This window comes from Zerene cesonia, unplaced genomic scaffold, assembly GCF_012273895.1.
Source record: "Zerene cesonia ecotype Mississippi unplaced genomic scaffold, Zerene_cesonia_1.1 Zces_u004, whole genome shotgun sequence".
Taxonomy (NCBI): Eukaryota; Metazoa; Arthropoda; class Insecta; order Lepidoptera; family Pieridae; genus Zerene; species Zerene cesonia.
This window is the reverse complement of record NW_024045134.1, coordinates 184,004-210,627: the sequence shown is the minus strand read 5'-3', so window position 1 is coordinate 210,627 and position 26,624 is coordinate 184,004. Positions and strand designations below refer to the sequence as shown.

At 31.2% G+C, this 26,624-nt stretch overlaps 2 protein-coding genes across 4 annotated transcripts in view; one reads left to right on the top strand and one right to left on the bottom strand.

The window, feature by feature from the left end:
* Positions 1–5,866, top strand: part of LOC119838685 (lethal(3)malignant brain tumor-like protein 1) — a 139,431-nt gene extending 133,565 nt beyond the window's left edge. For both annotated transcript variants that reach the window (XM_038364761.1, XM_038364760.1), the window contains one exon: positions 3,344–5,866. In XM_038364761.1, the coding sequence (XP_038220689.1) occupies positions 3,344–3,592 (249 nt within the window). In that variant the 3' untranslated portion in view covers positions 3,593–5,866. The remainder of the gene's footprint in view (positions 1–3,343) is intronic.
* LOC119838684 (UNC93-like protein) lies at positions 5,775–26,156 on the bottom strand. Of its 2 annotated transcripts, none has more exons than XM_038364758.1 (11): positions 26,067–26,156; positions 18,479–18,717; positions 16,510–16,672; positions 14,394–14,517; positions 11,188–11,333; positions 10,499–10,617; positions 9,962–10,121; positions 8,560–8,700; positions 8,021–8,147; positions 6,965–7,085; positions 5,775–6,528 (listed from the first exon to the last, which is right to left on the bottom strand). In XM_038364758.1, exons 2-11 carry the CDS (start codon positions 18,697–18,699, stop codon positions 6,393–6,395), a joined length of 1,458 nt encoding a protein of 485 aa, XP_038220686.1. In that variant the 5' UTR covers positions 18,700–18,717; positions 26,067–26,156; the 3' UTR covers positions 5,775–6,392. The 2 variants fall into 2 exon arrangements, with proteins under 2 accessions (XP_038220686.1, XP_038220687.1); XM_038364759.1 differs by having other exon boundaries at positions 18,479–18,706.
* Between the last annotated feature and the right edge of the window lie 468 nt (positions 26,157–26,624).

The window sequence follows — 26,624 nt, the reverse complement described above, 5'->3', positions numbered from 1 at the left end:
ATTTCAGAGGAATCGGTCAAGCCGTTTCAGAGGAGTATGGCAACGAAAACTGTGACACGAGAATTTTATATATATAGATTTTGAATAAAATACAAATGTGTGTGCCGAAAAATAAAGACTACTGTAATTTCTTTAAAAACAAATCGCGATATCAGAAATAGAACAATTAAAAAAAAATAATAATATTTAGAATAAACACGGTGTGTCCGCCCGCACAGCTGGCTTGACTCTATGCACACGCGCAGCGTGGGCTCCCGCACCAGCGACAAAAGCGGTACGGCAAGATTGCCGCCGGTGCGGGAGACACGCTGAGCGTGTCATAGCCGCATCGCCGGATGAAAAAAGTTTCTGGATCAGCAGTGAAATTGTTAATTTCACGACTGTTAAAAGCGTGCAATATTGGAAACGCGACGGCAAGTTAAAGCGATCGCTTGTTGAAATGATATGCTGTCTCTATTCATATCTTAACGTGCAGATCTAAGAATATATATAAATGTAGATTTCCTATTGAATGGCATATGCCACACTTCATTTAAGCAAACACCATTTGAGAAAAATGAATTCTTTCTTATTTGCGTTAATTTTGCATAACTTTATTTTTAAGTCATCTCAGCTTCCGTGTCTCCAAATGAGAATTTACATAAAAATTCACATGACGTTATAGAAAATACACACACTCATTTTAGGAACTAGTCCAAGAAAATGGGTAGGGTAAATGCGAATTTGAGATTAAAACTTGAATTTTTGATATAATTTACTTTGAGGAATCTAAAAACGAACTGTGCAAGTTTTTTTTAAATTCACCCCCGAGAAGGGGTGAAAAAAAATTAAAAAAAGTTGTTTTTTTGAAATTTTGGCGAAACCGTAAGTGTTAGAAAAAAAAGTTCTAGATAAAATTTGTAGAGCGTAAAATTTTACACAAAAATGTTTCTATGACTTTTTTTCCTAAAATTGAAATTAACTGGGATAGGGCAGTTAGAAGCTAAGGGATGATAACTGCAACTTAAAAAAAATCATAACTTATTGAAAAATTGATAAACTGCCCTATCTCAGTTAATTTCAATTTTAGGAAAAAAAGTTATAGAAACATTTTTGTGTAAAATTTTACGCTCTACAAATTTTATCTAAAACTTTTTTTTCTAACACTTACGGTTTCGCCAAAATTTCAAAAAAACAACTTTTTTAATTTTTTTTCACCCCTTCTCGGGGGTGAATTTAAAAAAAACTTTCACAGTTCGTTTTTAGATTCCTCAAAGTAAATTATATCAAAAATTCAAGTTTTAATCTCAAATTCGCATTTACCCTACCCATTTTCTTGGACTAAACGGCTAATATCAAATATCAAGGTATGTCACCCGCCCTGTACTGTGACACGCACAGGTGCAGCCGAACCGGCCGAACGCTGACTCCGACGTCCAGCTTCCCATAACCCGTTGTTCAAATTTTACCATACCACTTTTTGTTTACATTCTTGATACTTGCAAAAAAGCACACCATTTGGTATATAATAATTAATGAACTTAACGATGCACTTTCGTCCTAGTAAACAGTATGGAATTTTAATGCTTTTCAACCGTGTGTTACTTGTTTTTTTTTTTGCTGTTTAGCGCAATTTAATTATTCTGACAGTTATGTTTACTGTTTTCCTTTCGGTTTATTTTAATTAATAAAACTGAGGACTTGGTTATTATATAGGGTGTGAAAGCATTATTTTTTCTTGGTGTAGTTAAAATTAAACCGAACGACACCATATTAATTAAATAGAAAGCTTTTCTCGAAACATTTTGAGCTATGTATGTGTATATACATTTGTCTTTATAAAAATTGTATTTTTTTATTGTTTTGCTGCATCGGAATTCTAATTTCATCAAAAGAATGTTGATATCGCATTCAATATCTTTATGAAAACCTCCGAAAATGATATCTGAAAGTTACCAAAAACATTACTTCCTATCATAGTAACAACCTCAAGCCACCCGTGACTAATGGCAGAGCGGATGTTTGAGGTGAAAATTGAAATCATAACGATAGCGATTATCTGTGAGTTTAAGAACAAAAAAATCCTCTTAAATAATAAATGTGAAAGTTTCAGCATTACCAGCTATATTGCTATTGCAATAAAATAGAGTATCGTTTGTGCAATTAATTTAAATAGTATAAATATCGTGTACTAGCTGCGCCCCGCGGTTTCACCCGCGTAAGTACATATCCCGTAGGAATATCGGGATAAAAAGATGCCTATATGTTATTCCAGTTGTACAGCTATCTACGTACCAAATTTCATTGCAATCGGTTCAGCAGTTTTTGTGTGAAAGAGCAACAAACGCACACACATTCTTATGAACTTTCGCGCTTATAATATTAGTAGGAAGTAGGATTACGTACGCTAAAAGACTGAAACGCTTATTGAGCAAAAATAGCTCATAACACGTTACGGTCAGAGTAAGAGTCGCAATGCAAAAATCGTTTTATTTGTGTTTAGATCGCGTCGTGGCATTTCTTCATTGCCACAACCCGTTATTAGCGTTTACATTAAAGCCACAACGGGAATTTCGCGTTGTGGCTCTTTTACTCTGACCACGTCGCGTTTTGAGATATTTAATCGCTCAATGATCGTTTTGGGTATTTGAGAGTAACGTATGCTATCATTCTAGGTAACTAGTTAGTACCTATCCCAATTCTGATAACTAGGTAAAGGCAGGGCTGGGCAATTATATAAAAGTTTTTACGTTTTCGATTGCCTTTCATGTTGGTTAATATTGTTTAGTAGCTTGCTATAAATTAAATAGAATTACTCAATAATACAGCTGTAATTAAATACATCGAGTGGAGTGTTAAATTTATTACGATAATTTTATGTATCCCCCGCTGCGATCATAGACGACATACCATTTTAGTTGCATTATTAAAACATACTTAATAGTTTATAATACGAATATTAACTGACTGTAAAATAATATGCGACACTTATATTTAATACAACTCTCTAACTAGATAAAATTTTAATGTCTTTAATTTTTAGTTTAGTTTTTTAATTAAAAGTTAATAGGGAATAGAGGATGTCCAATGACATTAAACAGAGATTCTATGTAGATATCTTGTAATTTATTATTGAAATACTTGGTCATGGTTTTTATGTTTTTTTTACGGATAAATTAAGTTTTCTAAGCATGACATCGCATCTTATTATTTGACGTTGGATAATTGCTGTATATTTACAATAACTATCCTACCGACAACTTGTCTAAATTATATATAAAATAATAAAATATAATTTAAAATATAAAGTACTTAAATCGGTTAGAATGCATTCACAAATCGTAACGTTTCTATTTCCTTACAGAATTTCCGTGAACAAAGGATCGACGGTGCGGGTCTGCCGCTGCTAACCGAAGACCACCTCACGGGCATGCTGCAGATGAAGCTCGGGCCGGCGTTGAAACTCAGAGCGGTTTTGGCGCGGAGGCTCGAGCCTTGCGCCCAGTGTCAGGCCAACATGCTCCTGACCGCCCCGGTCACACCGAACACACCCAAAATCAACGGCGCCGCCTTGAAATCCGAACCCAGAAGTAATACGACCAGTCCTAGTTAAAGCTTGCATTTAAGTATACATCCAACTACTGTTAGGTTAAGCGGTCTTTGTACTTAATTGGCTATTTTATACGTTTCACCTTGTTGACTGCTCGACACGTAAAATATGTAGGTTTATTTTTTATCGGACTGTATTTCTTGATATACTCGTATTTTGCGTGGCATCCAATCAATAAGCGTTTCGAGCGACGTCGTGTGACGTTTTACATACAGCATGTTGTTGGAGTTTTTACTTAGTTCAAAATTATAGACTTAAACGGTTGTTATTGTTAGACCAACCAGTTTCTACTTTGCATATGTAACGAACATCACATACTCAATGCTTGTAATGAAATGTAAAATCGGACTGAGTTTATTTACACAGTTTTCTATCGAAATAGTTTTCTAATATATCGATCCGTGCATTGCTATTGACAGCAACATATTTTCAATGATGACAACGTTTGCTTTCGTACCTTAAAGACACTAAGTCAATCGGTTTCTAGAGTCTTCCTGTTTATAGATTATTGCATTTAGTTTCTACTTAAGCCTAGAAATATTAGCTAAGCGTTTGTAAATAATGTTAATTGTTGCCGTCCAAATATTTTCGCTATATTTGGTAAGATTTTGTGTTGTCAATTGCTAATTTAATATAATTAACTACCTAACAAAAGAGCTGTTGCACGCAAGCGACAGATGTGAAAATTATATGAAGTTCGGTGCTATTTGACCCTGTTAGAAATAATTTTAGATGTAGATTGTACTTGTATATAGAGGGCCTTTGTAAAGTTATTCATATTGAGGCTACGTCTACTGAACACAGGGTCATTACAATCTGTATATATTATGCGATATAGTTTTATCGATGTATGTTTACATCACATTATATATAGCATTTATTTGTACCACACCTGAGTAAAGCTCATTATTTTCATACCGCGTGTATAGACGCCAAGCGGTTACATTTTAAGTCGTCGGCTAATTGAATGTGAATTTGTGGATGTTAAATTACATTGTTTAGTCTATTCGGCAGATGGTGTTAGGTCTACTTTACTGCCGTATATACTGAGCAATGAAATGCTAAATCGTTGTAATATCACATTCTCTTCGTTGAAGGTATTAGTTCATACGTACGTGTAAATTCTATGCACAATATTCTCGCGAGTTGTTTTACCATATCTGTAAATACGTACAGGTCTTAATAGTTTTAGAAGGAAACAGTATGTTTAGTTTTGTTTTATTACCTGTGGTAATCTCCTTAATTGCCAAAATAGATGTTAAAAACCTGCAAAAGTTAATGTAGCTTATAATCCGTTTTCTCCTACGAGCATTAAACGACATGTATCACAAATGTAACAAACCGTATGTTTGAAAAATGAAACTGTTTAAAGAGCTTATACGGTGCTAACGCATACAAATTAAAAGACAATTATCTGTGCCTTAATCCAGGTCTTCCTAAATATATTTTTCTCTAAATAAATTACAGTAATCTTAATTATTCATTGTTATAGTATTACGGTTCTACGCTTTAATCGGACAATAACAATATCATTTATAAATAAAATAGGTTAATTACGACGAATTTGTAGTTAATTATTGTTATATAGATTTGAATGTTACTGCTTTTTAACGTAATTTTACTGTGGACAAGTGACTTATGTAAATTGTACGTATTTAATTTTTGATTGTCAAATGGATTCGTGTTAAACCCTAAATATCAAAGACAAGTATAGAATTGCAGCGATTTTATGTGAAAATTTCCCGTTTTTTCTTTATCGTCATCATCATTATTTGAGCCTTTTGTTTCCACTAGAGGGACACAGGTCTATGAAGGTTTATATTTGTATTAAAGGAATAGTATGAAATTCGTATGTTTATCTTTAATGTGTCAATCATTCCGTGACTTGCACACAAACTTTTAAATACATAGTATACCCCTGGTTCTAAATGTACTATTTTCGTATTGACAATTTCCAGACAAACAGCGTTAAATTTAAACGTGGTGTATTATATATTTAATCGCATTGTAGTAATAGCAAACAGTTGAAAACATCTCACTCGAATGATCACATAGATTAATTGGGTTTACACACATTTTCGGTTTTAAAATATATCGTCTTTGATATTGAATGTGCATAATAAGAAGACAAGAATGAGGTTTTTTTTTTAGTCACTGTTTAAATCCTTGTGAACATTAATATTAATTAATTATATAGCCTATGTAGATCTTAATTCCGGATTAAGTTCGATCCATTTTAAGTATTTATGTGAAGGAGAATAAAACAATGATTTTATCGATTTTTCGTTTTATTTTAATCGTTTTTTTAAATATTTACAAGTACTATTTGCTAGGAACGTATACAAAACTTCACGCAGACTTATTGTTTTCCTTATTTCCTAAGTCTTATAATTAGAAGGTGACGAAGCAATTATTAGATTTACTTAATATCACATCTTAGCTCCACAATCCTTGACAAATTTTACTTATCCCATCAGTTATAATTGCACATTTCCATAAAAAACTGATAAACCGTTCCCATATTGGGACCAGGGCTCTAGTGATTATTTTCTGGAGTCAGTCGGGGATTGAACGCAGGACCTCATCAGTCCGAGAACTTTGCCAAAACCGTGATAAATAAAGGGCGCAGGTTGCCTGCTCATTACTCATATAAAAAGGGAGACTTAGTGTCTTTTCTTATCGTAATTTTTAATTGAACTATAAACAAATAACAGCTACAATTCACACTCGTCTTTATATCCTTCGTTGAAATTATCCGTCATGCTTCGTAAAATTAAACGCCTGCGAATAAAAAATAGCACAATCACTCTCGCTCATTTTTCTCCACGAGCTCAAAATTTCTCTCTTGATGGTGCCGCCTTTTCACTCGATATTCCATGACTTCTATTAGGGTATATCCTGAGAATCCTAATATAAGCAGACCTAGGAGTGTGTATAACCTGTAAAGATAATTGGCATTATCGTTAAAAAATATTAATTTAATGCTACTATTTAATGCTATGCTACTGCATAATTAATGACTGTATGAAGGCACTGCTATGAGCACACTGCAATTATTTTCTGAAGTACAAGTCGCTTTTAATCACTTTACGATTAATTCGTTAAGTATATTCGTTTTACCTACTAAAAAAGAAGAAAGCCATTATACCGTCTGCATACTTGCTAAGATTTATATGTCAGAGGCATACAATTTATCAATCATCCAATACTAAAGATACTCCGATAAATTGAATATTTGAAACAAAAGTTTTTCCGAATAACTAGAATAAAAGATAACGTAAAAAATAGGATATATTATTTAACAATCAACGGTTATGAAATGCATTACATTTTTACATTTACTATATGTGTATGTAATATTTATAACAGATTTACCTGGTTCTAACACAGAGATAAGGAGCTGATGCATAAGAGAGTACGCTGCCAGTGGCTTCCCACAATCTGAAGTTTGAATATGCAGCTTCTTCATCACCAGGAAACAATATTCCAGAAAATGCTGTATACAATAATAAATATAATTAAAAAACTAAAAACTAAAAATCACGCTTTATTGATAGAATCATATGATTTGTCATACTACATCATAAAATGGGTATTTTTTATTTGGTCATTACGTGTTCGCATAACATACGATCCTACTAATTTAAAACATGCGATAGTTTGTATGGATAGATGGATGGATTTACGGATGTTTGTAACTCTTTCACGCGAAAACAGATTATCGTATCTGCATGAAATGTGGTATAAAGATAGATTAGTCTGATTTAACTCATAGGTTACTTTCCAACCGGGTACCACGCAAGTGACGTCGCGGGTTACAGCTGGTACCTTAATAATTAATGACGCAGGAATCATAACCGAATTGAATAAAATTTATACGTAATTCATTTTTAAATTTGTACAGGTCGTGATAGTTCAAAGATAAATCGCTGTGGCTTATACTTAATTACGTTTCCTGAAATGTATAAATAACTTTTAAGTATAAACTTTGCTTTTAAATAAAAATAAATATTATTGAAAAAATTAACATAAAACTCGATTATAAAATAAAATAAATCGTATGTCTGATTCCTGTTTTAACAAGCGGCATACGTCAGTAATTGCATTACTTCCTCTCTCTGTTTAAATTTAATAAATAAAATCTTGCTTTACATTATTATTATATTACATTTGTAATATTTAATAAAGACGTCGAGGAAAACAGTTTTTTACAATAATATAATATATATTTAATAAACTTTACGGGATCTCCCCTTTATATTACACAAACTAAAGCCATGTATTATTTTAACGAGAAAACCTTATGTGCCATCAATCAAAACCAAAAGTTTAGCCTCTTGGAAATCACAGAACTTATCAAAGGTTCTTGTACCAGGGAAGAGGTTACGATATTTTTTTATTTTATATTTTTTACTTCATTCATATACAAACCATTGACTTGTACAAGCCAAACAGCGTCCGCAGTCCCCCAAATAGCAGCTAGGAAGTAAAACATAAGCCACTGCGACGGGTCTGGTCGCCACAGCAGGAGTGCCGTTATGAGACACAAATTCAAAATCTGAAAAATAAACGTAACAACACGTTTCCAATGTACTTAATTCATTGTTGTTTTTTTAATAAATATATAAATTGCTGTATTAATTGTTTCTATTTCTTTTTCTTTCTTTATCATTTCTATGTATTCTAAAAATATTGTCGACATTATTGGCTCCTAGGTAAGTAGAGTATTATTCTTTCTTGTAATAGCATAACCAATGAGGATATATAATTCCCACAGATAAGTAAGAGCTTGGGAGCCAAAGATAAGTAAAATCTATAGCTGAACGGACTATATTTGTTTTTGGGTTTGTTTGATTGGAACAATAATTAATAACTTTAAAAACTCACAAATAAAGTCAATTCGCTCCGATCCACGGCGATCAGCTTGTTGTTAACCAATCTACTTAATAAAGCAAAAGTAGTATACTTACCAGAGCTGTGAGCATGACAGGGTATCTTCCAGTAAGCTTGACCACTGCACCTGCCACGGGCGCCGCAAGGGCGTTGAACACACCGAAGCAAATCATCACGAAACCAATGTTCGGGATGCCGTATGCGCAACCGACAAACGCCTGAAATTTCGTGTGGAAATTTTCAAGAAACAAAAATTCGATAAATATCAATGAAGTATTATGGTGCTGACCTACGCATAATAGACAAATAACTTTTTAATTACATATGTATATAAAATAATAAGTAGAACTTTTTCACGGATTTTTATTTCGATATTTATTATAAACATAGGTCTTTCGTTGTTGAACCAATGAGTTGAAAAAATTATAAGAGAAAATTCTATTTATTTACTTTCAAAATGAGATTTTTTTTTCGTATCTACGCTTATAACATAGATACATGTAAATTTACTCTTGATACTATGCTAATATAGGAAAACTCAAACAAAAATAACTAGGTCTTTAAACAATGTTACATACAAACGCTGTCAATATATTTAAGTCTCTAATAACACAGTAACACAATAAAGATATTTTCACGACAAACTTTTGTTAGTGAAAGGCGTTCACCTTTGTGCCTAAACAACCTTCAACCAAAATACTTGACAACATTCAGGAAACCAGCACACTTCAAATATATGATGTATCTATAAATTGTACTTCCTTATCGATTAGATAAATTATTGTTTCCTTCCTTTTGAGTAAATCACGACTCGCTACAAACAATGACCACTCGAGACTATAAATCTTAATTGACAAATAATAGTAGTGTTCAATTAAATGTGATTGAATGAACTGTATTATATAATTATTTTTATGTTTTTTATGATACTAGTTATTAATGTATTTTTTCGCCATTTAGTTTTTGATTTTTTTAAAACCTAACATTTGTCTGAAATAATATGAGCAAAATTTTATAACAATTTAATAAAATCATCAATCAAGATCTGCTAAATAAGAAGAATACGTACAATTTTCCATAAAAATTACACTTTAAAAACTAGAAGAGTGAGATAATAAGAGTTTGATAAGTAATAAAGTAATGAATGCAATAATAGCATAATTGAAATGTTGCCAATTTAAGGTCTTACCAGCCGCTAATTAACTAAACAAGGGTCCGTTGTCTTGGAAGTGTAACATCTTCAATCTTTCACGTACATTTTTTTTATGTTATAGCGGGCAACTGAGCTGGTGGTTCGTCTGATGGTAAGCAAATACCAACGCCCATGAACATTCGCAGAGCTAATGCCTCTGCGAATGCGCTGCCCGCATTTAAGGGGATAAGGAAAGGATTAACAACTGGAAAGAATGAATGGACTGGGAAGGGCCTCAGATTTATAATTGCATACCCCTTTAACACTTACTGTTCATTACGACTTACCTGTGTAAAATCAGCAGCCATAAAAGCCTGTTCCGCCCCAATGTAGCCAATTACAGGCAAAAGTAATAATTGGTACTTGTGACGCAGTTGCCGCAAGGTTACAGCCAGCAGCTGCAGTCCAGACTTGCCATGAGCTATTGACTGACGGCCTGCGTTGTATCTGGAAGATATCCGTTAGACAATGTATTAAGATAGAGGTGCAGTTTAAATTCTGCACAAAAACAATGAATATGAACCATCTGCACAAACGCATGGTGCGTTTGTGCAGATGGTTCATAACATTTCTATTTATAATTCTCGTGTTATATACTTCTCCGAAGCGGCTTGACCGATTCTGATAAAATTTTGTGTACATATCGGGTAGGTATGAGAATAGGCCAATATATTTTTTTTACCCCTAATAATAAAAGAGATCATTTAGTTTTGATTATTGTGATAAAAATGTTATAGCCGATAAAATAAATGCCAAATTTTACCCAAAATCTATCAGTCAGTCAGTATTGGGAAACATACAACAAGCTTTATGAGTATAATTACCTGCCAAGCGAGTCGACACCAACAGCAACTAGGATGCAGGCACACGCCATGCAGGCCAAGTACACGCCAGCTATCACCTGTATTTTAAGCGCCGAGGGTGGTTCCAAATTTGTGTTTTCCTAAAGATACACAAGGTGGCGTTAGCTAAGCAAACTCATAACTTAAACATACTAAAAAGAATGATAGCTATGTTATGTGATATATCAAAAAAATAGTAATATATTAAAAACTAGTTTATCGATTATTATATGAACTAACAATAAATGTGGGTATATTTAAAAAAAACTTTTATATTATTGAATGGCAATTAATGAATACCTTTCTATCATCCTACTTCCTACTATTATTTAATATTATAAATGCGAAAGTTTGTAAGGATGTTTGTGTGTTTGTTGCTCTTTCACGCAAAAACTACTGTACCGATTGCAATGAAATTTAGTCCGTAGATAGCTGAATAACTGGAATAACATATAGGCAACTTTTTATCCCGATATTCCTACGGAATAAGGACTTACGCGGGTGAAACCGCGGGGCGCAGCTAGTATTATAATAAAAAAAATGTCCTTAAAAGCCTTCACCAAGATATTGAAAACTGACGTAATTTCAAAAACAACATTATAGTATATTGCAAATTATATTTTTAATCATATATTATGATAATGTATATTTTTTCATATTATATATCTCACATGAGCGTCACTCCCGCTGCAGAAGTTGACGCCACAAGTCGCCCCATAGTCCGGTGTTGGTTCTGTGTAATTGATCAAAGCAAAAGCGTTTGGCGCCAAAGATTCGTTGGTATATGCAGTGATATCACCCAAACTTGACGTTAGGACTGTAAAAAAGGGAAATGATTAGGTACAATTCATTAAAGTATTATAAAATCTAACTCCTATTTTTTTCTTTTGATGAAACCAGAAATTCATTGTGTATAAAACTTAATCAAAGTTATTAAAGATAATGTTGTAGGCATATACATGTAACATACATATGTATATATAATGCTATAGGTATTGTAGAAGAAACAAAAGTTCGTTAAAAGTTCCAAGCAGTGGTAACATTTTAATTTTCATTATCTTTTAAGAACTGTAAGAATAAAGTAATTATGTATATACAATAGGAGTAGATTATTAGTGAATACATATGTACAACAACACAAAAACATAATTTTATACGAGAGTAACAATTAAACATGACAATAATAAAAAGTTTAATCCAGCTTGCTACAATTACGTAGTTTAAATTAGGTTCAACACTTCGCAGTTAAGCTCACGTTCTATATTTATTTCAAACGCTTTGCAAATCTGTGTAACGAATGAATAAACATCAGTATCAAATCCAAGGTAAAGTGGACATTCACTTTGGACCCGGAAGGACCTAATAACCTGTTCTTTGTTTTAACAAAAGTCGGTTAAACAATGGCTTCTAGTACTTTGGTGACACCATGACAAGAAGAATTTTAAACGCAGAATTAATCAAACAGATTTTAATAAAAAAATAAAGTATATTTAATAGGGGAAGATTAAATTATTTTGGAATTAATAATAATCGAAGACGAAACTATATTTTTCAATACTTTAGTACATATTTAGTACCTACATAATACCTACATACTGTCAGGGTGACAGTAAATCCAAATTTAACACGACATGTCTAGCGTTTCGAAATCTCGATAACATATATGTTAGTCTTCTAAATGCGAATTTGGCAGAGATCGTTGATAATATTTCTATAAACGTCCGGTTCCTGCATTAACAATAAAAATGAAAATTCTGTTTTATTTTTAAAATACTAGTATTTAGCAGGAAACTTGAAACTCTATTATCAAATAAATAAATCATTTTATCGTTAGATAACAGAAATCCATGATTGTGTTATAGGTATACATTAATAAGAAAGGCAAAACAAAAAAAAAAATAAACGTACACTGTGTCGCTTCTATAACGTGAATAGATTTGTTGGATTCTAATAAGTTACTTTAGAACTAACAAGAAAGTGGATAAATCTATAAAGACAAATAGTTATGGTAAGGGCGTTAGGGGGAAGGGTCTTTGGTATGTGCAAAAGCATTCCACACAAGAACAAAAAGTACTCCTCAACTGGAATGAACTCAGTTATTAGTGACATATAAACAGTAAAGTTGTAACAGTGGCTGTACCAATTATGTAATCATTCCTTGTAATTACCTTGACACGATATTACTAGGTTAGATTCTGATAGGAGATAAATATTGATACAGACCGCACGCAGTTATAAATAAATAATATAACATATTGTTATAATGCAGATGAAGATCATTGGTCATTCTATTGCTTTGTTTTGGCTATGAAGCCTTTTGCATCGATAAATACATAAATTATCGTATGTACATATATCGTATCGTATACATATTACGATATACATTCGATTATTTTTCTACGTTTTGCTGTACAGTGTGATATAAAAATACTTAGTTTTACCCTAGACGTTTTGGTGTCCAAAAATTTAATTTCGATTTTTTTTTTCAAATAGTACAATTTATAAGTCATATTTTTTAGATTTTCAAACAAACAATAATTAGTGATCGAACTTCTTATGTTTCTGCTTTCATATTTAAAAAGATTTATATATTCAAGGCTACAGTTAGATGCTTTCAGAATATTCGATATGAAGTCTGAATATACAATGATGTCCGTAATTATTTTTGAAAGAAATGTCTTGTTTTACATTACCACCTCTTTTTGTATCATTACTAGTATAGTATTTTATTATCTGTGGTATCATGCAGACCCATCACAGATGACAATGGTATTACATCAAATAATACAAAACTTATTGATGTAAGTAGTAGTCTAGTATACTGGGTAGAATAACTAACCAAAGTACCGAGAATTACAATGAAAATGCTTTACAATCACGGTGCCTAGTGAGTCATAGATAATAATTTATAAACGCGGAATCGGCAATCGATAGTTTATTTAGTTTTTGCTCCATATATAGCACCACACTTACACTAAGCAACACCGTGACCTATTGTACCAATTTTAAATTACTTTACTTTTTGTGAAACTAAATTTAGGCAGCATATTTTTTGTATAGAACAATAGCGATTGTATTTCTACAATCAGGAAATATGATTTTCTTTAGTGAAAGTCAAGAAACTTTCATATAACAACGTCAAAGGAAACTCGGTCTACGAGTAAAGCTTTGATTCCGTATGAAAAGTGTTTATTGTAGACAAGATAATTATTGCTTAATAGAGTTGTAATGTTGTCTATGCGAAAAATAACAAACAAATATATAATGAAAGTGCATAATATGTTCAAACATAACCTCTAAAATGTCCCTGGATAACTAAATGTAATTTCAGATGTAAAGTTGTGATATAACGCCTTCCTACTAGTCACAGTCAGTTGAAACATTTTAATTATATTATACGAATTCTATTATGTACCATGATTTCAACAGAGCGTGAAGTTGCAGAGAATATAAAATACCTTGCATTTTTTTGATTAAATGTGTCCATAAATGGCTTCCAAATGTGTAAACATTGAATGCTCAAAAATGCTCTGTTCCGCCATCATACGATTCATGTTAAAATTAATAGGACTATAGCGTATTTTGCCAAATAAAGCTAGACTAAATTAGGTTAGTACAAATTTATGCTTGTGACAATCTTACATGAGGTATGATAAGATTATGACTAATATCCTTGTATAAAGAGCATAACACCATTGAGCATTGTAACCCAACATTATTATATGAAGGATACCAACTTTTTGTTAAGGAAATAATTATTAATTTAAATAAACTTTTTGCTTCATTAGTTTTTCATTAATTGCGTTGGTAATGAAATTATTATATATTTATTATTTTCTTTAATGAAGGGAAATATAATATAAGGGTAATAACTTACTTGCTGAAGATATGAGGTTTCCCCAGATCTGTGCCATTTGGTAAAACATGAAGAAAAGACCGAAGAAGCGAACCACCAACACTTCAGCTGAGATACCAGATAGCTTCGCATAGGGTTCCGCCACCTACCATTAATATCATTTTATAAATCACACTAAATCTATTTACAAAAACGTTAAATAATCATTACGATAATTATCTAATATTCATAGATAACGATATAACTACATATTACCATTTTGATATATCTACTGTGCTTAATAAAACTTTTAAACTTACATACACATAGTATGTCATGTCACTATACTATCTGTGGTCTCGTCCAGTACGATTTTTTTCCAATAATGATCTGAAAACTTATAAAATAGGGAAACTTTTTGGAATCAATAAAAAAAATAAAAAAAAATTTTAAAGTATATGTGGCAAAAAATTGAAGGGTGCGCGCTGTTTTAAAATGGACATGATAGTTCAGTCAACTGGTAGTTCTTTTTTTACTTTATTTTGCATATGGAAGTTTTACTTTTAAAGTGACTCCGAATAAAGACAACCTAAAAATATGCTTTTCTGCGCATTTTTTCTTATGTGGCAGTGCGAGTGAAAGAAATATTACGTGGTGAAAATGGAAATTCGAATAGTGCACACCGAAATTAATTAAATCGCCCATTTTAAAAAGTCTCGGAAAACTTTCTAGGTTATTCCATTTTTTACCAAATGGCTGGTCTATGAAGCTGCTATTGACAATGGATATATACTCTTATAATATGACATAATATACGAAATTTATAAATTGTATTTATCATGTTCATGATATTCATGTGTATAGTCACCTTAATTTTGTACGCCAGCGTTGTTGACACGAATCTCTCTATGACTTATGTAAAATTGCTATTATTTATTTCCAGTTATTAAAGAATATGCTATTATTTTTAGCCTTAGAAAAGTTGTTTTAATAACACAATACACACCTACTACGAACCCTTACGGCGTAAAACATCAACCACTAGCTGGATGAATAAAAGTTAGTCTATTTGACCATGATGTTAAAGATTACGAGCGAAATTATTCTCTAAATCTTAAGGCATAACGCAGTAGATTTGATGTACAGGTGATTTGGAAACTTATTACTGATGTTATATCATATAATGTGGTTTTCCAAAAATTATCATTTATTCAGCCATAAACATTCAATATAGTATAACACAAACTATTATAATGTTATATTATAATTACTAAGTCTGTGAAGCTTTTGTGGCAATACTCTCTACACAATATTAATACATATTTATTTTCAAAAAAAGTTGTGCTTTATTATGCTTTAAATCCTTCAAGCACTATTTTCCATAGCAATTGGATATGGAATTTCGACTTTAACATAATCATCACGTTTGCGTGATCGTTGGTTTTTTACGAATGCATTAACAGGTATGCAAATTAACTAATACTGTATTCTAAGTCAGGATTCCATGGTGATTCAGAACATATGACGACCTTAACACGAAAATCTTAAATTCAATTAATATTGCACCTCATAACACTCATTCAGTAGTCGGTGCTAATTCTGATGTGAAAATTGAGACCGTGAGAAATTCTGTGTACCTTCTAAGTATTCGGCTATGAACGTCGTCATTACAGGTTAAAGTATGTAATAATGTCCTATTAAGTTATTAAATGCAATTGGGATAATCAAATTACACAGTACATTATTACTATAAAGATTTTTGAATAGATATACAGTTTGTTTAACGAGAATTTTTATTGTATGCATAATTGTAAATTACGAGAAATTTGCAATGTGTCTGCTATAATAAACCATAGTTTAACTTCACATTATACATGATACGAGTACCTACGGACCACTGTGAGTATTAAAAAAAAAACAATTACCATAAATTAAGGTGAAAGTGCTTACTGCAAAATTAATTTGCTTTATATACATTATGAATTAACATATAACAAGACTCAAGGATCCTACAAAACTAACCGATGCAGGGGTACGGTCGGTCAGACGGTCCTCGCCGGTAGCATTTAAGTCATAAATTCGATTGTAAATAAATAAGTCTACAATTGAAAACACACTCATTAATAGAGAATGTCTAGAAGAAGTTAAACAAACTTACCACAGATAAGTAAGTACACTTTGCGCACCATAGTGGACCTCCGCCTAACCCAACCATCATTCCCGCGGGGACAAGGGTGTGCAAGCGAGGGTAAAATTGAGCTGCGATGAAAGGCATATATGGTATGAAGGACAACGCTACCGTCCACTTGCATCCTAGCCACCTGCAATGGAAATAAATATACCAATAAATGTGCATTATTGTTTGCACTTAAAATCGCAATATCTAATACATGTCACCGTGTAACCAAAAAATTAATATTCATATATGCATTGTCAAATTGCTTTTTTTTCGTATTTTATCGGGGAAATTGGATTTCACTTCTCTGTTATTAAATTTTTTCTCCCACAATTAAAATTTTTGAATTTAAGTTAAAATTACTAATAACATAGATAATAACGGGACAATGCTGCGCTTAGTGAAAAATAATTAAACTAAATGTTAACTGCTGCATTTGCAAAATCTATGAATAATAAATTCTTTAATATCAACTATATAAATATGTTCACACCGTAATAATAAATTATTTTTCAAACTGAATTTGATTTACTCAACGAAAAGGACAATAACGAGATTATAAATATTCCGATAATTCACTTCTTATAACTAGATAAACACAATAGCATTGACCCAATATAGTGACCGGCCTTACAATGGTCGCTTGTGTGATTTGTCTTCGAATCACAAGTTCAGATATTAAAAGTGACTAAGCAGAAGCCGACAAAAACAATCGCCCTGCAACAATTGTTTAATATCTCAAGATACCGAAGTATACAAATATGGCTTAAATTGTCGCCAATTATACCAAAAGTATAACAAATATATACGTTTGTAAAGGATTGTAGTGATGGATTGTGACGAAGGCAACCATTTATGTCCTGGGTTCCTGAGAGGACACCCCAATTAATACTTACTGTTACTTTAAATGTTTACAAAATATTGGGTTGGCATCAACAAGGGAATTGATTAAACTATTAAAGAAATTCAACTTTTTCTCATCCAAGCACATTCAAATAAGACCACATAAGCAAAAGGTTTATCAAATGTGTGAAAAAAAATCTTTTTCATCATAAATTTAAAATAACAACTAAAAATAAAACATAAATCCAGCTGTGCGCATAATATAATTGGTGAAATGAACTTGACTCCACACAACTTTTAATTTTAAAGGTTATATTAAACAATTGCATTATAATATTGTACTGTGTCCAATCATAATATTAACTTTATTTATGAGGTCACTCTTTTATTAGAAAAATAATATTTCCTAATGGTACGCTTAGTTAAAATTGTTATTGTTATCTTAAAAGAAGTAACCGCCACTAGAATCAAGTCAACTCTGCCCTTAGCTATCACGCATGAATACTTGCTTAAATAATATAATAAAAACGTATCAACTATCTAATAAAAGTTTTTAAATTACATATAGAACGATTAATGTGTAAATAAACAATATATATACATACGTACTTATTGGTTGGATATCTTATATTCTGTACATATTATCAGCATTGGCGATTGAAATAAAATATATTTTTAAAACATAAAATGAAAAAATATAATACCAATTTTTTTGATATGTTTGTTACTTGAAAATACTATATTACTCGAATGTTTATATCTCCAAAATCATAATTAAAAAATACGTATTATTGGTTCTATGATTTACTCGTCCTACTATGTAGTTACAATTAACTGATTTCCAAAAAAGGCAGAAGTTCTCAATAAATTTTTATATGGCGTAATAACCATGAAATGACACAACATCCGCGGGCAAGATCTATAGCGACTTAATTATTTCAATTAAAAATATTTATGTCGTATATTGAAAGATTTATTATTGTCCCAAGCTATTAACTTCACTTAATTGTAACTATTTATTAAAAAAACATGAACTACATTTTATTATTTCAGTCTTAAAAAATGTCCATCTTTTTTCTTTACGAATACGGTTCGAATGTTTACTCACTTTATAACCATAGCAGGTAAGAACACATTAGACAGGATCAGAGAGAAGTATATAGCCGCTAGTGTGAACGTGCCAGCTGCGGCGTCGGTGTTCACAGAGCTCTGGAGGTTCGCAGCACCGTGGAAGGCCGTGAAGTGTATCATAAAAGCGAAGCCCAACACGAATATGTTCCTGTTTATCCGCCATTTTTCATTCGTCCCGAACGTTACGGATGCGGGCATTGTGGATCTAAAAAAGTCCTAAAAAAGGAAATGAAATGATAAAAAGGAAATGTCCACTTAACGATAAATGTACTGTAAACAATTAAAATTGGTATAAATAAATCGTGTCATGAGTTAATACAGAAAACATTTTTTATGTAAATATTTCTTTTTAATGGACGCAACCAAACAATAATTATGAAGTTTGCCGCATATTCATCTCATGAGGAAATCTCACCTTAATAAATGCAAGTAAGTGTACTCTCTACTAGACCTTTTAATAGAATGACTCTTTATGGTAATGTTTTACAATAACGAGAGACGTACGACTGCATATAAGCAAAGTCTTTATCAAACTCTCTAGGTCATGAAGGAAGCACAAAAACCTTAAAGTGAGAAGGTTGAAAATTAATTAAAATTAATGCACTCGTATGAGTAACCTAATATAATAAAAAAATATTGTATTCGCTTTTAAACAACGAGGTCAGTACCTCCTTTGTAAAAGCGACTTCAAATAAATAATAAAAAAATATGAGATATTGTCTTCTGCATTATGCGAGCGTTTAGCGAAAAATCTTATTGTTATTTCGCATAAAATTATTATATATCCACCGTTTTACTGAATAAGTCGTCGTCGAGTATTGATATTTCTCTTGTATTTAATTTTGTTTAGCTTAGTTTGTCACACAAATTGGCAGCAAAATACATTGTTAAAGGTTAACAAGTACAAAATTCAATTTCAAGATTTATCGCACTCTAAATAATAACTACTAACTAACATGTCAATTTAAACACTAGTTAAGCAAGTCACGTGGAAAGGAACATTCCGTTTATTGTAAGGAACTGTGTCCGCACCTTAGTTCGCGTGGGTAGCACGTGGTTTTTCCCGCGCAATTTGCAGTTATCGTTTTATTAAATAGCTATATAACGAGTATTTAGCCCGTGTATGTCTTCGTCGATAAATAAATAGTTTATTTTTATGTTATCCAGTTGTTCCTGAGATTGGCATTGGCAATTAATGACTGTGACTCTGCGTGGAAGTCGATTAAACCGGGATTTCCCGCGTAATTTGCTATTATATTTAAGAGTCTGTCAAGGCTTAGGCTATCCAATGCATATTTATTTTTAGTTGGTTTATTTTCAACTTAACTAAGAAAGTCTTCAGCATAAAAATATTACTACAAAACGAACGTACACAAATCAATTTACTATAAATGAAATCATACTTCTTAAAAGATTGTTTTCCAGCACGAAAATTGATAAATCAAATTAAATACAAGCAAATTTTTTATAACAATGATTGATTTATTACTTCAAGTAACTAATATTTAAGTTTTAATTGATCGCTTTTAATTGAATATCTACAATGAATCTGTGGGAGGATAAATAAATGCAATCATGAATATCCATTATTGACGTCATCTAACTCAAACTCAAACTCAAACATTTATTCAATCAACTAGACTTCTTATAGAAGCACTTTTGAATCGTCATATTACATAGTTATAACATTTACCACCGGTTCGGAAGGCAGTTTGTACAGAGAAGAGCCGGCAAGAAACTCTGTAGTTGCTCTTTTAAAATCAATTTTACATTTTAATTCTATATAATATGTAACATGTACATAACAAGGATGCCAATGAACTGACCTGTGGTTCTTAAACGACAACATTCCATGGATTGTCATCTTCCATATATTCATTAACGCTATAGTAGGCTCTCTAAACTAATACATTTTAATATAAATTTAATATAGTTTTTGAATTTAGCGAACACGAACTCCTATATCTGAAGTAATTGCCTCTGCATTCAGTTTTGTTTGACCGTAAGGCTATTAAATAGAACTGTACCACAGCAGAAATATTATCCGTTGCCCCTTATTATAATGGGCAAGTCTTCATGTATAAGTTTAAATTTAAACCTTTAGAAACCTGTTTATATCATTTTCATTTGCTCTGCAAATATCTCTTATGTTTCTTTAATTTTTTGATCCCTTCATCATCATTAAGCCATATATGTTCCCAATACAGAGACACGGGCGGCCTTTGATCGTTCCACAACACGCTGATCGGATGATCGGTTTTTTTAATATATTGAACACCCAATTGGATAAAAGACTACGATTTAAAACAAACAACAACATACATGTGCCTAAAGTTAACAAGACTGTTCACATTTTGGGCTAATACTTCAATATATCACATACTCATTCTATTTGGAATATTATGATTTGTTACGTTACTTGTGCAATACTCATTAATACAATGTAAAAAAAGCAATGTTCACCGTCCATAAACAGTATCAAACGAAAATCAAAAACTCTTATTTGTATTTATTTTCGTTTACAATTTTCATAATTCACTCAACGATTTGCATAAATAGTGATTGAAACCTTCTGTGATGCAAATAGTATTCGCACCAATCTATAGCTAATTCTAAAGATTAAAGGTCATACGATAATATAAAACAATATAATTAATACTACCCACATAAAATATATTTCATTGAACCTCTAAAAACTAGAACAATAAGGTCACACTCATACTGGATATGTCCGTATTATCATTTAAAGTCCTGTATCAATCAATCAAGTTCAGCCAAGTCGTGTATATAATAATAATGAACGTGACAAATTAATTCGATATCCGGTTGAAAACCTCCTGTTTGAAATGTTATGCAAATGGTATGTATGCTGTAATAGTAACGTGATACTATGCAAGGTAATTACGAACGAGACAATTTTTTTGAGGTTAGGAACACTGTTTTGGAATTCATAATTGGCGTGGTGCGATGCATTTATGGTGATAACAAAAGAGAAAGAAAATCTAAGCGAAATGCTCAGATTTGTTTTCTTATTCAACCAATTAATTTATAATATTAATAAAAATCTAGCCAGTGGCCGAAAACATAGCTAGGAAGCCACTACGTTCAAAGTAAAAAGTACGATATGTGAATATTGACACGCTGAAATTAGATTCACCTGTATATGAGAGAGTTTGGAATTCTCCGGTAGAGCCACTATGGTTTCGGGTATTATGTAGAATCCGCGGCCGACATGTGTCTACATGTATACATCGCTGCGATGGGAGCAAATACGGGCTAAGGATAATGGTGATCATTTATCCTTCTAAAGCAGCCTTTTCTCAATTATTGGTAAGTTGTTATTTAGGTTAAATTAAAAAAAAATCGTGTCTACTGTAGGCATATATGGTAATAGGTGTAAATGAATTAAAGGACTATTGTTGGCAAATCTTATTATTCCTTCTATTTTTAGCTGACACATATACATTACTATTTATCTAAAACGAAATTTAAAAATTCATGATCCAACATCCAAAATCCAAATAGACAAAGCGAGTTAAATTACTACGTCTATAAGATAAGTAAGGTGAGGTAGTAAAGTAGTACTAAGTAATAATAATAGTTGTAGGTAGTTTTTAGTACATACATTTAGTAAAAGATAAACCACAAGGATTGCGGTTACAACAAGTCTTGGGAAAATATTAATGTCAAGTGTCACTAAGTGATGGGAATTCCGTAAACTGTTAAAGCTTTCTACTGCTATCTGAATTATCTAAAATTATAAAATTCTTGATTAATTCTCGCTAACACAAAAAGCCGACCGAAAAGCATAATAATGCAGGTAGCATACAAAACTTCATACAACTTCCAGAGAGAATAGCATTTAAGAAACGGAAATTTTACATATAACGTTAACTCAAATTAAAAAAAAACAAATGCACATATCTTACGCCCGTTTATTTGCCCGGAAAATAGATGTACTATTTTCCGGGTTACAGGTGCATAGATACAGTTATGTAATTGAAAAATTATTTTAACAATATTTTTTTATAAAATTGGCATAGATTTCCACCAATTTTGTTATTCATCATCATCATCATCATCAGCCCATATATGTTCCCACTGCTGGGACACAGGCCTCCTATGAGGGTTATTTTGTTATTACGTTTAGATATCTATTCATTCACCTTATATAAAATTACTATTCCTACGTTGAGATGAGTCTTTCCACAAGTTTTTCGTTCTTTCCAAAAATTCCACATCACAAGTTTCCTATGAAATGAAATCCGCTTATTTTATAATCTCATTGAAAACGTTGCCTGGAAATTAGCTCTAGATAATATGTTATATGCTTCGGTCATGTTTAGACACAGATGAAATAATCAAAATGCTCATGCTGCTTATATATATTTGTTTATTTTCATTTGCTACAAATGATATAAAATAATTTCTGATAGTCTGCAGTTGAAAACTGGATAAGCAAATGCTAATATTTACCGAATATATATGTAGAAGTCAACTCTTAATGATTGTACCATTACATCCATATTTGTCAAATCCGCTGATTTCTTAATGAAAATACCGGCTGTGCAATATTTATGACGACTCACTTATTAATGATTGATCATACAAGTTGATAGAAACTTGTTTTATGCGTTTGTAAATTGTAATACATACATTTGCATAGTGATGATCGTGTTATATGGATAAAATTAATCATAATAGATACTTCGTTGAGATAATTGTGTGCACAAAGAGAATATGTACATTAACATTTACAATAAACTCAAAACACAAACCCAAACAATTATTTATTCAATTATACTTCTTCTTTCTAGAATAAAATTCTTTTATCCGCAGTGCAGAATCACTTTTGCATCATTTACCAACGGTAAGGAGGATGCTTTTTTCATATATTGATTATTATAACCGACACAGCTTTAAATGCGCCGTAAAAAAATTAAGCAACATAACAATTCATAACATTAAAAGCCAATAAAGATATGATAATTAAAAAACATATGCAACTGCAGTGAAAGCGATTGTTAATGCATTTACGTTTTTTATATTATTAATGCCTCGTAAAATTTGGATCAAAATCGAATTACGTCATGATATTTTAAAGGATCATAATTTATAAATCTTGTGTGTAATAAACTAAATACATTCCAATTTTTGTGAATGTTTTCCATGTTATTGGAACATGTTATAAATTGATAAATTAGTGGGCCACTCGTAGGCATTATACAACGTTTGCTATATTGAATTATGTGGCTTCCATTATAAGAAAGATCGCGTATGGATGTGCATGTGGTATATTAAAAAAATTATATTATTTACATTCATTTGTCCACACATAATCTTGTATACCTATATTTACTTTGCTTTATTTGTGATCAGTTGATTATTATGAAATAGAATGAAGTATTGTGATCATTTTTATTTCTTACTCAATTATTGTTTTTTACTCGATGCTAGTATGTTAATAAATTATACCAAAACGTTTTTGTTATAATGTAAGGTATATTTTAATAGTTTATCAACAGATCGTACTTTTTGTATGTATATTTTTGGTTTTCTAAAAATCTAGTAAGTCGGTTATACATAAAATGGGCACAGTTTATATTTAAGTACAGAAATAAGGAACCTGCCAAAATACATTGGCAACAAAATCCCAAAAATAATATGGAAAACTTTCTCTTTTTAATTGTGAGTACGTTACCTATATAAATAAAAATAATTCACCAAATGCGTGTAACTCAAGAACGGCTCGACCAAATCGGCTAAAGTTTCTTTTAACATTATTTTTGTTATGACACAAAGAGGGTTCTTTTGGAGAGAAAAAATGTACCACGGGTGTAGCCGGTTTGGACCGCTAGTTTTATGATGAAATTTTTATTTTTATTTCTTATTATAAACTAAGCTAATTTAATACTGAGAATTAGATGTTGGTTCGTTCCAGAACTTTTATAACTTACGCTTACTATTCTTAAATAAAAATTTGAGTTATTACTATTTTTTATTTAAAGAGAACCGTTATTAAGACATAAAGAACCATTTATTTTCAACGTGAACTTTGACCATCAAATTAAAAATAAAAGTTTATTAAAAAATAATTATATTTGGGTTTCTGGGTTCTGATTGGCAAATAAGCGATAATAACAAATGTTCTCATTTCATTGGGAATATACATTCACTATACGATCACACATTTAAATCAACTGATTTCCTCAAAGAAAAGTTCAATTGTACGACTTTAACTGCTCAGATGTCATGGTAATAAGAAACAATTAATAAATGAAATATATCTCAAAACAGGAAATGTTCTCATTACTCTGGCCTATAAGACTTCCAAATTCGTAGTCCGTAGATATTAAGGACTATTTAAATTAAATACTTAGGTAGCGGTTATTACGAGCAAAACTTCAAACATGACAAATTTAAACTCCAATTTTTCTATCAAAGCCTGTACGAATTTAATTTAATTGGCTTGTAATTGTATATTCCTATAATGAATAAACCGTATCAAATCCTAAGAAAGGAATTTCACAAACCACTAGATTCACCTATTACTTCTACAATTTTCAGTATAAACACAAGAGACTTTTTATGAAGGAATTTTCTCAAAGCTGATATGCATACGAAGCTGTGCTTTAATGGGTTCGTATATATTTACATTTGACTATCCTTGATATTTTAGCACAAGAGGTGGATTAAAAATAGACTGTGGTTATTTCCATGCACAATAAATATGTATTAATTTTTATTTTATTGTATCGGAAGTTAATTTCGTGAAAATCATGTTGTTCTTTTATATGCTATAATTAATGTTTATATAGATGTGTTTTAAACGGAAGTGCATTTTAAATGAGTAATTCTTATAATATATTCTATAATATAGTATAATATTTACTAGTAATTTGAAGCTTTGTTGTAATAACTGGTATTTTTTGGTAATTTTTGACCTAAGTTTCATAGTTTTTATTTAATCTTATGCAATTGTAAATATAATTAGTAATTTATGCATACAATGTTCTTTAAATATGAAAATTGTCTGTAATAAAATGTATTATATAAATTTATTATCTATTATATATCTTTTAATAATCGTAATAAAGTATATAAACATTTAATAAATCGTAATTATCTGATTGATTAAGAATTGTTATGTTTTTATGATTTCTTCTGTATCACCATTTTTGACAGTATAGATATACTTAGATATACATTTACAGGTATGAAAATATATAATAATATAAACAACAAATTGCATCATTATTATACGGTGACAGTTTAAAAAAATAAAATGTTTATTGAAGACGATACTTAATTTTTCCAAGTTAACAGAATAAATATTCATTAATTATTTTCAGAAGAATGTAATAATTAGGATCCCGTCGTAGAGGAGATAGGTACTAGATTTTGTAGATCTACAATTAACTACAGATTTCCTCTTATTTAAGGACAAACAATTTTTGATAATGTTTTTAATAATAGATATTTATTACGTTATTAAAAAAATAACGAACGAGCCCGAACAAGAAGGTTTAATTATAAAATATTACGTACGTTTCACCAGAACTCACCGTTCTTAGCACGACACTGCCACTAAGTATTCACACACAATCTGCGATACTTATTGTCGCGTACGGACCGTTCTATGAGCTAATAGGACCCTAACTAAACGAACTCAAACTCAACTGATACCCGTAAACCACATCGCGTTTCCATTGGACTACTTTCGATTTTTATATCTCGTACTAGCTTTTATAATAATAACTGCTAAGTGCCTTAGCATATATAGTATATTTCTCTTTCCTTAAATCTTTCTTCTTCTAAGAAGAAAGTTAATGTTTACGGAATTATAAAAGTAACTCTGTCTGTCTGTATGTTACGTTACGTAATGTTAAATGATACGTATCATATATAAAAAATATTTCACACACATATCTGATTAAAAGGAGATAAATACATGTGAGTATATGTGTGTTTTCCATTATATATAAGAGAAATTAAACACACTCAAGTAGCTATACTAAAATGCAACATAAAAAAGATAACAATTACTTTTAACAAAAGTTGCACAGTTCGATATGAAATATCACGGAAAATTAAGAATGGAATAAATAAAGTGAGTTGCAAAG

What these genes read in the sequence shown, in the direction of transcription:
- LOC119838684 (XM_038364758.1), bottom strand. Translation starts at nt 18,699, where the DNA reads ATGCCCGCATCCGTAACGTTCGGGACGAATGAAAAATGGCGGATAAAC. An exon ending in GCAGCGGGAGTGACGCTCAT is followed by an intron (nt 10,618 to 11,187) that starts GTGAGATATATA and finishes GTGTATCTTTAG; the next exon opens with GAAAACACAAATTTGGAACC. An exon ending in CTGTCATGCTCACAGCTCTG is followed by an intron (nt 8,148 to 8,559) that starts GTAAGTATACTA and finishes TTTATTTTTCAG; the next exon opens with ATTTTGAATTTGTGTCTCAT.